This window comes from Gobio gobio (assembly GCF_949357685.1).
Source record: "Gobio gobio genome assembly, chromosome: 10".
In the NCBI taxonomy this organism is placed as follows: domain Eukaryota; kingdom Metazoa; phylum Chordata; class Actinopteri; order Cypriniformes; family Gobionidae; genus Gobio; species Gobio gobio.
Genome location: NC_137116.1, coordinates 26,507,560 through 26,522,652, shown reverse-complemented (window position 1 = coordinate 26,522,652; position 15,093 = coordinate 26,507,560). Strand labels below are relative to the sequence as shown.

Below are 15,093 nucleotides of genomic sequence, written 5' to 3'. Positions count from 1 at the left end.
AGTCTGAGCTGTTTTGGGGCCCTTTAGAAGTTTTGACATGCTCTGACATTTGTGTGTTTTTTTTCAGTTGCTTATAAACACATTAATGGCAAAAGTGTAATTACACTTTATTCAGCACAAACTGGGCTACCATAATGTGAGCAACATGTATGTACATGCTTGTGTTTTTGAGAGAAAAATGTTTATGCATGGTTTAAATTATTATTATTTTTAATTAAGGCCTCAAAACAATATAATGTATACACAATATATATGTATCCGCAAGACTTTTGACTAATGGGTGTATTTGCCTAGAGCTTTTGCTTTAAATAAGAATTTTTGAAGAATGTTTATTCTGTTTTTGTCTATACAATGAAAGTCAGTGGGGTCAGTTTTTGTTTTCAAATGGCACCCAACATATACTAGAATTGTATATTACTATTGCTAAAGGTTTGATCAATTTAAATATCAGTTTAGGTCACATTTTATTGACTTTGCATAGTTTTGATCTTGTTTTTTGAGGATGATGGAAAGTCACAGCCTGTGCTGGTTGACATCTACAGTATATCATTTCTGTCAAGAGACAGTTGACTTTGCAACACAATGTATGGTAGAGTCTGATTGGACACACAGTCATTGACATCAAGAGATATGGAAATATTTGCACCTGCCATTTAAAATTTAGAACTTTTATTTGCTATCTTAACCATGAACAATTATATGATTAGCTGTTTTTTATTATGTAGCTTGGTTGTCCATCAGAACAGACCTGCAACATATATGTATATAATTAGAAACCTCAACCTGTCATAAATTTATTAGCAAAACAAATATTTTAGGTGTGTTTTTTAATTGCGAGAGGCGAGCTGTTTACACTCATGTACAGTGGTGTTTTAAAAGTCTATTTGACAACACTGACATCTTGTGTTATGTGTTTGTCCTGCAGCCATCATCTAAAGCCATCCTCTTGGCTTAATCGCCGAACTCACAGCAGAGAGAATGTCTGCATGTCAGAATGTAAGATTCTATTCTATTCTATTCTATTCTATTCTATTCTATTCTATTCTATTCTATTCTATTCTATTCTATTCTATTCTATTCTATTCTATTCTATTCTATTCTATTCTATTCTATTCTATTCTATTCTATTCTATTCTATTCTATTCTGTTCTATTCTATTCTATTCTATTCTATTGCCTTGTTTCAATTCAGGCTTAAGTCATGTAACAGTTTTAGATAACAATAAATATTTAGTATATGCACTGTATAAAAGTTACACTTTTTTATCAGCTTGTTTTTATTAGCTTGTAAATACACAACTTCATGTGCTGTGAGCAACTGCCTGATTTAAAGACAGATGTTCATGCAGCTACCTTTGGATATTTGCTTGACAGCTTGATAAAAAAGTGAGGTTGCTCCCCTGACTCTTTTTTGGAGGTATATAAAGTCTATATAGGGCTGTCACGGTGTGATTTTTAATGCCAAATGTAAAAAAACAATTCACACTTTTAATCATCATCGAAGCTTAACATGCATGAAATATCACCCATGAGCAAAACATCTTTCCCTTCTAAAAAAAAGCCATGCAAAATTGTTTGTAAGGTAGGCTCATTCTGGTTCATTCTTCAGTTTATCAATTCAGGTAATAAAATGTGTGTATATTTTAAAACTACCATGTATGGAATGTTTTACATGTTCCTAACCCTAAAGTATAAAGCCTACTGTATCATATTTGATACACAGATTTAGCTAAAAACCTACAATGTGCCCTACCCTCTGTCATTTGATTTATAGTTTATCATTTTTAGCAATTAAAATGTCTTTTAGTATATTTCTATAAACGCCCATCATCAAACAAAATATATACAGATTTTTAAAAAAGTAAACTTTTATATTGTTAGTAATATTTTATATTGTTAGTAAAAGATGAACATTTTTGAAAAATCATATTAAAATGTGAGTAATATGATACATCAGGATTTTGAGGAAGGTTAATTTGATCATCTCTCAATCCTAAATGTATTGCATTGCATTCATGCGCCCACCCTCATAATAAAAACTACAGAGCTTTGATCATAAAACTAAGCATTTAAAAATTATCTTACCAAGACATATTATTAGGAGTTATAGAATGACAACTTATCTGTAGGTAATCCTTTTGGCCAAAATAAATATAAAAAATTAACCAAATTGCATATTTTTGCTCAGTTGGGGCCCCTGAATAAAAGTGAGGTGTTTTTCTCCTCGAGTATGAGCTCCGTATTTTCCTATATTATACTATATGAGTAAAGGCCTGATGTATCAAATGTGATACTCAACAAAAAACACATATGCAAACTTTTTGAAATATCTTTATATAATATTCTTTATATAAATATCTTTATATAATATAATATCTTTTTTTGAAATATCTCAAAAGTATTCAAGGTGAAGGATCTGTTTATCTATGCTTGTGTAACTTAAAGGGGCTATATGCAACTTTTTCCCCAAAATAAACGTAACAATAGCCTTTTTATTTTACCATTTATGACTCAAACATCTCCTGATGAGCATACTGACACCTTGTTCGCTCACAGTGGGTGCACCTATAAGCCTGTATCCTATTTTTCCTATTTTCTGGCGGGTCGCTTTTTCCCGCGCTGTCTGCGGATGTGACGTCACCACCGCTGCGAGAGCGAGCAGAAAATAAGAGCAGTTCTGTTTTTTGGCCACAGGTGTCAGTCGCGAGTTTAAATTTCAGAAAAACGCATATAGCCCCTTTAATGTGTGATTGCAAATGAGATTTTGAAGAATGCACTGGTCATTTATTTCCATGAAATGACAAAGTAATAACTGAAGACATTTTAGATTGGATTGGAAATAAAAAAATTCTCTAATTGAATTCTTATGTCATGGCAAGCACCGTTCAGGCATAACATTACGACCACCTACCTAATATTGTGTTGGTCCCCCTTTTGCTGCCAAAACAGCCCTGACCCGTCGAGGCGTGGACTCCACTAGACCCCTGAAGGTCTGCTGTGGTATCTGGCACCGAGATGTGAGCCGCAGATCCTTTAAGTCCTGTAAGTTGCGAGGTGGGGCCTCCATGGATCGGACTTGAGCACATCCCACAGATGCTCCATTGGACTGAGATCTGGGGAATTTGGAGGCCAAGTCAACACCTCAAACTCGTTGTTGTGCCCCTCAAACCATTCCTGGAGCATTTTTGCTTTGTGGCAGGGTGCATTATCCTGGTGAAAGAGGCCACAGCAACCAGGAAATACCTTTTCCTGAAAGGGTGTACATGGTCTGCAACAATGCTTAGGAAGGTGTGTCAAAGTAACATCCACATAGATGGCAGGACCCAAAGTTTCGCAGCAGAACATTGCCCAAAGCATCACACTGCTTCCGCCGGCTTGCCTTCTTCCCATAGTGCATCCTCAGGCCATCCACGTGACATTAAAGAAAATGTGATTCATCAGACCAGGCCCCCTACATCCATTGCTCCATAGGTGCAGTTCTGATGCTCACGTGCCCACTGTTGGCGCTTTCGGTGATGGACAGGGGTCAGCATGGGCACCCTGACTGGTCTCCGGCTATGCAGCCCCATACACAACAAACTGTGATGCACTGTGTATTCTGACACCTTTCTATCAGAGGCAGCTTTAACTTATTGAGAAATTTGATCTACAGTAGCTCGTCTATTCGATCGGACCACATGGGCCTGCCTTCGCTCCCCACATGCATCAATGACCCTTAGCCGCCCATGACCCTGTCGCCAGTTCACCACTGTTCAATTGATTTCATCACTAACAGATTTTTAATAGCACCAGTATTTCCGAGGTCACTCAAATCTCCAAGTCTAGTGGAGTTCATGCCTCGACGGGTCAGTGCTTTTTTGGCAGCAAAAGGGGGACTACACAATATTAGGAGGTTATTACATATGGTCATAATGTTATGCCTAATATATATATATATATATATATATATATATATACTTTACATTTATACTTATAAAGAATAATAAATCAAATAAAATGCTTACATTCCAGTAATATTCTCTTCAGTGCTTTAGTAATCTTTAATAAGAAAAGAGTACAAATGTTTGCAAAAGTGTACAAAGTTAGCTTTGAAGTCTGTTGATAAGATGCAGTACATCATTGCTAACTGTAGGGGGTGGTATAAATGTACATACTTTAGGTTATAGGAACAAGATGTCTTTACAGTTTCAAAATTCCATGCTTGCTTCAGGTGGTTGTTTTTACATTTTGTGCTGTAAAGTGCTGCATGTGAATATGCTGTTTAACATACGCTTGAACAGTATGTGGTCAAACATGCAAATGCTTACCTCTGTCTGTCCTTCTACCTCTCTTTTCCTTCAGACATTTCAAATTCATGCATTTGGCAGACACTTACAGACTTACAAAGCTACTTACAGTGCATTCAAGGTATACATTTTTGTCAGTTTGTGTGTTCCCTTGGATTTGATCCCATGATCTTAGCAGTGCTAGCATCATGTTGAGCTACCGGGACAGAATTTAGATTGACTTGTCTGGAAAACTGTCCTATTTTTCGTCACCTTTCACCATCCATCTTTTGTAATGTTAATCATTTCTTCTTTTCTTTACTCTTAATGGGGTAGTTTCCTAAATAATCTCTCTGTCATCATATTTGAACTGGTCACCATCTTCTTTGTCTGATTTTGTGCTTTGTAGTGGCAGAGTTTACAGACCAGCCGGGTGAATTGAGAGGCTTCTCCGTTCACACTCGTTTGGTGAAGGGTCCACGGGGCTTTGGCTTCAATATAGTGGGAGGCAGCAGGCGGAGGGAGTTCCTGCAGATTTACAGCATTACTCCTGGAGGACCTTCAGCACTTAACACAGGTAACCGCCCTCATCTTTCTTCAGCTGCCCACTGCGGTAGAGGGCTATGTTTTATCTAAAGGTTGCTGCTCTCTTTCTCTCGTCCTCTATATTACTCTTTCCGTCCCACTGTGGATTAGTGTTGTGATTGTGTGATTCTGTTGAATGAGAGTCTCAATCGCCCTCTAATCCTAATGGCCAGCATGGAGTAATCCAGCTATCACTGCCTGCTGACACACACATTACAAGTAAAATGTGACATTATGAACACGCTTTCTCTCACTTCCCATTACACGCAGACATAGAAATATATGTATGTGCAATCTTACGTTGGTCCAGCACATCCCACAGATGCTTAATTGGATTGATATCTGGGGAATTTGGAGGCCAGGGCAACACATTGAACTCTTCATCATGTTCCTCAAAACATTCCTGAAAAATGTCAGGATGCATTATCCTGCTGAAAGAGGTCACTTCCCCCAGGGAACACCATTGTCATGAAGGGGTGTACCTACAATGGGTCAACTGGTCTACAACAATGCACAAATTTACGTCGTCCCACACTTCATCCTTGGTGCCGTCACATCCCCAGGTAAACAGCGTACACAGCCGTCCATGTGTTGTAAAAGAAAACGGAACTCATCGGACCAGGCAACCTTCTTCCAGTTATAACGATCATGTGCCCATTGTAGATACTTTCGGTGGTGGACAGGAGTCATGATTGCACTCTGATTGGTCTTCGGCTATGCAGCCCCAAATGTTTGTAAACAAGCAGATTTCGGCAGATTGACTACCATAGTATTTTTTCCCACTATGGTAGTCAATGGCTGCCGAGATCTGCTTTGTTACAAACATTCTTCCTAATATCTTCCTTTGTGTTCAGCAGAACAAAGAAATGTATACAATTTTGGAACAACTTGAGCGTGACTAAATGATGACAGGATTTTCATTTTTGGGCGAACTATACCTTTAAGGCCACCTAATATAAAGTGGGTCCCGACTGTGTATGAAATGTGCTATGTAAATAAACTCACCTAGACTTGCCCATTTCTTCTGCATCCAACACACTTATTACACACACACACACACGCACACACACACACACACAGTATAAACATGCAAACATGCAAGTACATACACAAAAAGGTAAGTTCGAAAGTTCGAAGTGTGGGGTCAGTAGGTTTTTTTTTGTTGTTGTTTTTTTTCCAGAAATAGATGCATAAATTGATCAGAAGTGAGATTAAATACATTAATAATGTTACAAAATGATATTCAAATAAATGCTGTTCTTTTGAACTTTCTATTCATCAAAGGATTCAGAAAAAAATATCCACAGAAATATTAAGCAACACAACTGTTTTCAACATTGATAATAATAAGAAATATTTCTTGAGGATCAAATCAGCATATTAGAATGATTTCTGAAGGATCTTGTGACACCGAAGACTGGAGTAATGATACTGAAAATGCAGCTTTGCCATCACATGAATACATTACATTTTAAATAATATTTCACAATATTCCTGTTTTTTCTTTATGTTTGATCAAATAATTCCAGCCTTGGTGAGCATAAGAGACTCAAAAACATTAAAAGAATTCTTACTGACCCTAAATGTTGTAATGGTAGTGCAAATTCTTTTAATTCGGATACATTTTATGTTTTTTATTTAGTTAAATAGTTTTGAATTTAGGTTGAGCTTTCATATTATGCAATTTAACACGTTCCATCTCTTGTTTTTTTTCCAGCGGACATTCTGGTGTACATCAATGATACCTGTGTGCTTGGGTTCTCTCACAAAGAGGTAGTGGAAATGCTGAAACTTATCCCGGTGGGTCATACTGTGGATGTTGTAGTCCGAAGGGGCTACCCCATGCTCTATAACTCTGACGGCTGTCCTAAGATGCCCAATTCCCAAAACCAGTCACTTCATCTACCTCCACCAACCACCACCCAACCCCAGGCCCAGGCTCCTCTCCCATACGCACACCCACACCTCAACCACAACGGTCCCATGTGGTCTGAATTTGAGAGGGGATCGTCAAGGAATCTCAGAGTACGGGCATCACGGTTCAGTCTGGATGCTAATGGTAATTCACCTCCTTTTGCTTCACCTCAAAGACCTCCGTCATCGTACCAGTACTGTAACGGGTATGGGAGTGGATTCCTGAGACCGCCACGCACTGCAAGAAGCATAAGGAGGTTACAGAGTGCAGAACTAGCCAGCCAGAGTGACAGTGAGGTGGTGTCTGCGATTGGATCACAGAGGTGAATGGATTTTATATATTAAATTGTCACTGCTATGGGTTAGATTATAGAAAACATGCTGTAAAATGTAATTTGTAACATATTTTGTATTACTTATTTTTTGTTTTAAGTATAAACAAGTGAAAAAATATGCTTTCTTAAAACTACATTTATTTTTACTGATCAATAATTTTAGGAATATTTCCCAATATCAAATCATTATACATTACTATTCAAAAGGTTGAGGTCGGTAAGATTTAAAAAAAAGTATTTCATGCTCTCCAAGGTTGCACGCATTTGATCAAAAATACTGTAAAACATTGATATTGTGAAATATTATTAGAATTTAAAATAACTTTTTTAATTCTATGTTTTCTGTGTTGATATATCTAAAAATGTAATTTAATACTGTGATGGCAAAGCTGAATTTTCAGCAGCCATTACTCCAGTTTTCAGCTTCACATGATCCTTGAGCTCAAGAATTTTTTTTTTATTATCATCTATGTATCATCTATTTTATTATTATCATTATATATTATCTATCTATGATCTGAAATAGATTTTTCTTAACAGACTTTATCATCAATTGTAATAGCGCCTGGTATCAGGTGCATGTAAGGATTAGAAATAGCATTTTAGCTTAGCATAAAGCTTAATGATAACATGATACTTTTTACACTAGTTTAACTTATTTCTGCTTCTCAAAATGTACTTCAAAACCCCAATGAGTGTATAAAGCAATTTCTTTTACTGATCATGGGTGGATTCTTTTCATGGAATGAGATAGAAAATGCATTATTTGTAGCTGTCTTTGCAATGCTAAAGGCTAAATCATTTTGCATATTTCTACGATTTAGTGAATTGAGAGAGGGAACAGTAAATCGTCCGCATGAGTTTGTGAATCAAGGGAACGAACAGTAAATCATCTGCATAATTTAGCAAAACGAGGGAATGAATTAGTAAATCGTCTGCACAATTTAGCAAATTGAGGGAACAAAATAGTAAATCGTCCGCATGATTTAGCGAATCTGGCGAACGAACAGTAAATCATCTGCATAATTTAGCAAAACGAGGGAACGAAATAGTAAATCGTCCACATTATTTAGCAAATCGAGGGAACGAGCAGTATATCGTCTGCACGATTTAGCAAATCAAGGGAACAAAATAGTAAATCGTCCGCATGATTTAGCGAATCTGGCGAACGAACAGTAAATCTGCATAATTTAGCAAAACGATGGAACGAAATAGTAAATCGTCCACATGATTTAGCAAATCGAGGGAACGAGCAGTATATCGTCTGCACGATTTAGCAAATCAAAGGAACGAAATAGTAAATCATTTGTATGATTTAGCGAATCGATGGAACAAACAGTACATCGTCTGCATGATTTAGCAAATCGAGGGAACTGAATAGTAAATTGTCCGCACGATTTTGCAAATTGAGCAAATGCAACAGTAAATTGTCTGCAAGATTTAGCTAATCAAGGGAACGAAATAGTAAATTGTCTGTATGATTTAGCGAATCGAGGGAACGGAATAGTAAATTGTCCGCACGATTTAGCAAATCGAGGGTACAAACAGTTTATCCTCTGCACGATTTAGCAAATCAAGGGAACAAAATAGTAAATCGTCTGTATGATTTAGGGAATCGAGGGAACAAACAGTATATCGTCTGCATGATTTAGCAAATCAGGGGAACGAAATAGTAAATCGTCTGCATGATAGCGGATCGAGGGAACAAACAGTATATCATCTGCACGATTCAGCAAATCAAGGGAACGAAATAGTAAATCGTCTGTATGATTTAGCCAATCGATGGAACAAACAGTATATCATCTGCACGGTTTAGCAAATCAAGTGAACAAAATAGTAAAACGTCCGCATGATTTAGCGAATCGAGGGAACAAAAAGTATATCGTCTGCATGATTTAGCGAGTCAAGGCAACAAAATAGTAAATCGTCCACATGATTTAGCAAATCAAGGGAACGAAATAGTAAATTGTGCGCACAATTAAGTAAATATGGTAGGCTTACTTTTTGTTATGAACAGAATGATATTATAATTCCCCAAATTAAAGTTAATACGAACATCATATTAGTGTTTCAATGCTGTTAAATCTAAATACTTTTTGAATGTTGTAACTGCAACAATACAGTTACTCATATTTTCACTGTTACATGTAATTCTGTTCCTGCCAACCATGATTATGATACATTATGTCTACTGTGGTTTGCTTTGCCTGACCACATGGTCTTTCTCTTTTAATCTTCATAGGGCCTCGTTTATCCGTAACCACAACAACAACTCTCTCTCCACTCCGCCACCTCTCCGCCTGCACTCCTTCAAATCTTCTGAGAGTGACCTATCCTCAAGTACTCCACCGCCCATATCTCGATTGCCCCTACCCCACACAGAACTAAGTCCGGGTCCCTTCCCTTTCTCTCCTGGTGGAGGAAGGCGCTACTCCCATCTGCGTAAACCCCAGAATTCACTGCTAACCCCACCTAGCAGCACCCATTCAGACGGGCCTTACTTCACCTTCAACGGCACAGCCAGTGCCAGCAGCGGCAGCCCGAACAGCATTCCTTCACCTGGAGCCATGAGCGCTGTGATTGGCTGTGGAGTTGGAGGAATGGCGGGAAGTGGAGAATTAGTCCCTGTTGCCTTGGCTAAATGTGAGAGAGGCAGCAATATGGGGTTCAGTGTGACAGCAGGAGGTCATGGAGGCAGACAGACCCTTGTGAAGAAAGTCTGGGACCACAGACAGTGTAATGGGCTGCAGTCTGGAGATGCCATTGTGAAGATCAATGGAGCAGATGTACAAAGTCTCAGCTTTGCACAGGTAGAAAAAGACTTGATAGTATTCAGCTTTTTGCTATGGTGTACAATTATTATTATTAGTATATACTGTATATTATTTTTGTTTATTATTCAAGGTCCAAAGGATTTTGCAAGAACACACTAAAAAAGGGGAGGTTATTCTTCTGGTTTACAGAGGAGGTAAGTTATATGTTCACCCATTCCATCACATACAGTGTTCACATTGAAAATATAAATTTCCGCCCATTAATAAACAATGCTTTAGGATTTTAATTGATGTGAAATGTATAAGTAGTATTTATTTTCTGCACTTTTTATAGGCCACTAATCAAATAATCAAATTTGTGACATTGATCATGTAATAATTGTGGAATATTTTCAAATTATTCTCCATAACATTATCATCAGTATGGTGTGATATTTTAATTTTGGCTGCTACCACATTTATTTATATATATTGGCTGAATAAAAAACTTACAGGATCTTCATTTAATTTATTTTATTATTTTATTTTAGAATGAAGAAATTCAAACCAAATAAACAGACATTCAGATATTCATGATCATTTTTCAATTCAACTTTCTCCGAATTTAGACCCTACTGTATGTAGCCTACTATCTTTTTTAAAAAGTGAAATTTTTAGATTTCAGGAAATCAATAACAATTGTGTAGTCTTCATCAGTGTTCATCAAATATGAATAATTTTGTCCTTTCGTTGTAGGCACCTCACATTTCTCCAATTCCCCTAATTCTGTGCGGCGACTAACTCCCCCGCCTCCTCGGTCCGCCTCCGACTCTGAAGTCCCTCTTATGGACTCTGTGCCATTATCGCGTAACTCTCTCACCCCGCCCTCTCCAGCGCTGGTGCGCTCCTCATTGGTCCAAAGCACCAGCTTCCTGGATTCTGTACCTGTCACTCTCACGCTTGAGCCTCGTGATTGGATGAGTTTGGAGGAAGGAGGAACGGTGCTCAGTCCCAGAGTAAAAACAGAGCAGAAAGAACAGCCTGTGCTGCGGGGGTATGAGGTGGAGCTGAAGAGAAAGCCAGGTGAAGGCTTTGGATTTGTTATCGCCTCTCAGGATGTGGAAAATGTCAAAGGTGAGTCTTTGTAATGCACCAACACTATGCAATATCTTGCAAGTACACTATGACCAACATCGGATGCAAGAGTTTTATATTGAACAAAGTTAGGATTAACTTTAAAAAGTTCAAAAGAGTGTTGTGTTCATGCAGGTTCAAGATCAGACTGATCATTTGTCAGCCCACTCATCTACGTATGCGTAGCACACTCAGTATTTCACATAAGAGTTGTAAACAGTTTTTCAAGAAAACAGTCCTTGGAGAACAATAGCTGCAAGAAATATGTGAGTGGTAAAAGTGTAGGGTGGGTGGGGTATTGAGATGTTTCTGTTCAGGAGGTAGGGGTTTGGGTGGGGGTTTCAGAGGTGAGCATTGTGACTATTGAGGGCTCTCACAGCCTCATGGAAGAAGCTGTTGAGCAGTCTGGCAGAGCAGGCTCTGATGCTCCGGTACTGTCTTCCTTATGGCAGGAGCTAAAAGAGACTGTGGGAGGGATGGGTGGGTTCCTTCACAATACTGGTGGCTGGAGCACTGTGCAAAGAAAATGTCCAGGATGGAGGGGAGAGGGATACAAATGATCTTTGCAGCTGTGTTCACTATCAGATGTAGGGTCTTGCGCAGCGCTGCAGTTTCCATACCAGACAGTGATGCAGCTGGTCAGCACACTCTCAATGGTGCCCCTGTAGAATGTGGTGAGGATGGGAGGGGGGGGGGGGGGGTGTAGTCTCACGTAGCCAGACCCTCAGACTGACGGCAGAAGGTCTGGACTCTTTCCAGCTTTCATTGATCAAGAACCGCCCACGAGGATGTTTGACTGACATGTAACGCAACCAATCACTAGGGGTGTTAAACGATATATCGTGATATAAAAATTTGACGATACGTATCGTTGATGGAAACTATATGATTTGCGATATAGAATTGTTTTATCCAAGGCTCAACTCTCTGTATTAGGCCTATTTATAAGGTATATTTCACCTAAACACAAATTTACAAATGTACCACAAATGTAAATTCTGTCATCATGTACTCACCATCATGTCGTTTTTCGACAAATAAAGATATTCTTTATGAAACCTGAGGAATTTCTGTTCCTCTATTTAAAGTCCATTCCTCTCAAACTTCAAAAGATCCAAAAAATGTCATTAAGGCATCGCAAAAATGACTAATCGAGTGGAGTGGTCTAATCCAAATCCAAGTCTTCTGAAGAGACATTATGGCTTTATATGATGAATATAGACTATTTAACATGACGTGCATACTGTAGTGAACACGGATGTTCAAATTAATGCGTGAAGTGCGAAAACAACGTGAGAGTGACTAAATGCAGAATTAAAATTCTTGGATGACCTGAACATTTACAGCTTTCTTGCGATTAGAACTGTGATTAATTGCATTGATCATCTGAAGTGCATGCACTGCCGTAACGGTAGGAATTTTCAAAGTGAGAGCATTAGGCTATTTAAAGCGGCACTCCTTAGAGAAAGCGCAAACATAATTTAAATCACCAGATCACATTTAGTTTTAGTAGCATGATTATTCAAAGCATTTTAGATGGTTTATTCTATATGTGTAGTGCATTAATAGCGGGAGAGGCGGGACATAGCGAGCACCGGGAGAGTTGCAAGCATGGGGAGAGAATCCTGCCTGCATTGAAAGCGTGAATAATGCCTCAGGGGAAACATTTTAAGTACGTTTACGGAGTTTCTGTGACATCATTACATTAAACGACTATATACACTAACCTAAAGGATTATTAGGAACACCTGTTCAATTTCTCATTAATGCAATTATCTAATCAACCAATCACATGCCAGTTGCTTCAATGCATTTAGGGGTGTGGTCCTGGTCAAGACAATCTCCTGAACTCCAAACTGAATGTCAGAATGGGAAAGAAAGGTGATTTTAAGCAATTTTGAGCGTGGCATGGTTGTTGGTGCCAGATGGGCCTGTCTGAGTATTTCACAATCTGCTCAGTTACTGGGATTTTCACGCACAACCATTTCTAGGGTTTACAAAGAATGGTGTGAAAAGGGAAAAACATCCAGTATGCGGCAGTCCTGTGGGCGAAAATGCCTTGTTGATGCTAGAGGTCAGAAGAGAATGGGCCGACTGATTCACACTGATAGAAGAGCAACTTTGACTGAAATAACCACTCGTTACAACCGAGGTATGCAGCAAAGCATTTGTGAAGCCACAACATGCACAACCTTGAGGCGGATGGGCTACAACAGCAGAAGACTCCACCGGGTACCACTCATCTCCACTACAAATAGGAAAAAGAGGCTACAATTTGCACAAGCTAAAATTGGACAGTTGAAGACTGGCAAAATGTTGCCTGGTCTGATGGCCCCCACAGTCACCAGATCTCAACCCAATAGAGCATCTTTGGGATGTGGTGGAATGGGAGCTTCGTGCCCTGGATGTGCATCCCACAAATCTCCATCAACTGCAAGATGCTATCCTATCAATATGGGCCAACATTTCTAAAGAATGCTTTCAGCACCTTGTTGAATCAATGCCATGTAGAATTAAGGCAGTTCTGAAGGCGAAAGGGGGTCAAACACAGTATTAGTATGGTGTTCCTAATAATCCTTTAGGTGAGTGTATAATGTATATGAATGGAATCAGGGAATATTTGTGGGTCCTGATAATAATACCCTAATAATAATATTATTATTTTAATAATAATAAAAAGTCTTTATTTTAGCTTAAATTATCGGGATACATATCGAATCGTGACAAGAGTGTATCGTCACACCCCTACCAATCGCAGTTTGTTTTTCTTCCGCATCATGTTTAGGGGCGTGAAAACGTAATGTCGATTTCACTGCAATAACAGACCAGCATGCATCTATAAATTATTAATTCAAGAACGTTGTGGAAGTTTACTCCAACAATGGAGCCACAGACTTCACATACTTTTGAAAATCCAGTGTTCATGGTAAGCACTCATTGTCACAATTGTAAACACGACAGCATTCTTCTTCCACAAAAGGGTTTGGCGTCACGGCATTTGTTTCCAGGCAGACCTTTAAAGAACACAACACACACGTATTGCGGACATCCTGTAGAATTCAACCAATCAGATGACAAGAAGTGAAGTGAAGTTATCCTGAAGTGTTTCCAGATAAGGTGCCATATGCATCAGACGTTTAGCCAGCGGTCCGTGGGCGTGACGTCTGAGGCTGAGACTAGGTGGGTGGAGACTTGCTCTTTTCAGCCGGCGCAGGAGAGTAATGTGGTGTTGCTGGTCCAGCTGAGATCCTCTGTGATGTGCACCCTCAGGATATACAGAGAAAAAAGAGAGGAAAAAAAAGGTGTTAACATGTTCAATAATAATAAAAAATAATAACTTTAAAGCTAGGGTGTGTAGTTTCATAAAGGCTAGCAATAGCAAACTAGCTTTGAAAGTATAATATCTCACCCTCCCTTTAGTGCACTCTCCAGACCACGCTTCTTCCAAAACACAGCAGAGTCTGTAAAGCGTCACGAGAGACAGTGTTAAGTAACCTCATGTCTCAAAGCACATAAAATTAATAATGAACGTAAACAACTTAAAGATCTCTGACTTGTACCACCTGACTGCTGCAGATTTATTTTGCCGTTGATAGTGTTGTCATAGAAACACATAAATCCGAGTCTAAGTATATGAACAGCTCCAAGTAGAAAGTCACAGGACGGGTTGCCATCTCGTAATTTATCGGACTTGATCGGACCGAATGCAATGATTGGTCGAAGATTTTTTTGGGTCTATATATGGGTCTATATCTATATATGTTCTTTTTTTATATTTAGACCACTTCTATTATTGATTGCTGTAAGGATGTGAAGAATTTCAACCATTTATACTAAAAAGTGTTTATGAAAAACTGCTCGGGTTATGTATATAACCCTTGTTCCCTGAGAAGGGGAACGAGCACTGCATCGGAACGACGCTTTGGGGATGCTCCCTTAGCATCAGCGAATCTGAAACCAGAATGCCAACTAGGCCAATCCGATTGGTGTGCGTGATGACGTAATCGTGACGGCATACCCGGAAGTATAAAAGGGGAGCTGGAACGTAATGGCGTCAGTAATTGCTCTGAAGCATGCGCTCCAGGTGCGCCGAGGTGTGGCGTCGGGA

At 38.9% G+C, this 15,093-nt stretch overlaps 1 protein-coding gene across 1 annotated transcript in view; it reads left to right on the top strand.

The window, feature by feature from the left end:
* magixb (MAGI family member, X-linked b) overlaps positions 1 to 15,093 on the top strand; it is a gene marked incomplete at its 5' end in the record, with an annotated part of 128,246 nt that overhangs the window by 76,102 nt on the left and 37,051 nt on the right. The window contains 7 exons of the mRNA XM_079826257.1: positions 926 to 996; positions 4,341 to 4,406; positions 4,674 to 4,841; positions 6,567 to 7,086; positions 9,341 to 9,908; positions 10,003 to 10,066; positions 10,608 to 10,985. Coding sequence (XP_079682383.1) covers positions 926 to 996; positions 4,341 to 4,406; positions 4,674 to 4,841; positions 6,567 to 7,086; positions 9,341 to 9,908; positions 10,003 to 10,066; positions 10,608 to 10,985 — 1,835 coding nt within the window. The remainder of the gene's footprint in view (positions 1 to 925; positions 997 to 4,340; positions 4,407 to 4,673; positions 4,842 to 6,566; positions 7,087 to 9,340; positions 9,909 to 10,002; positions 10,067 to 10,607; positions 10,986 to 15,093) is intronic.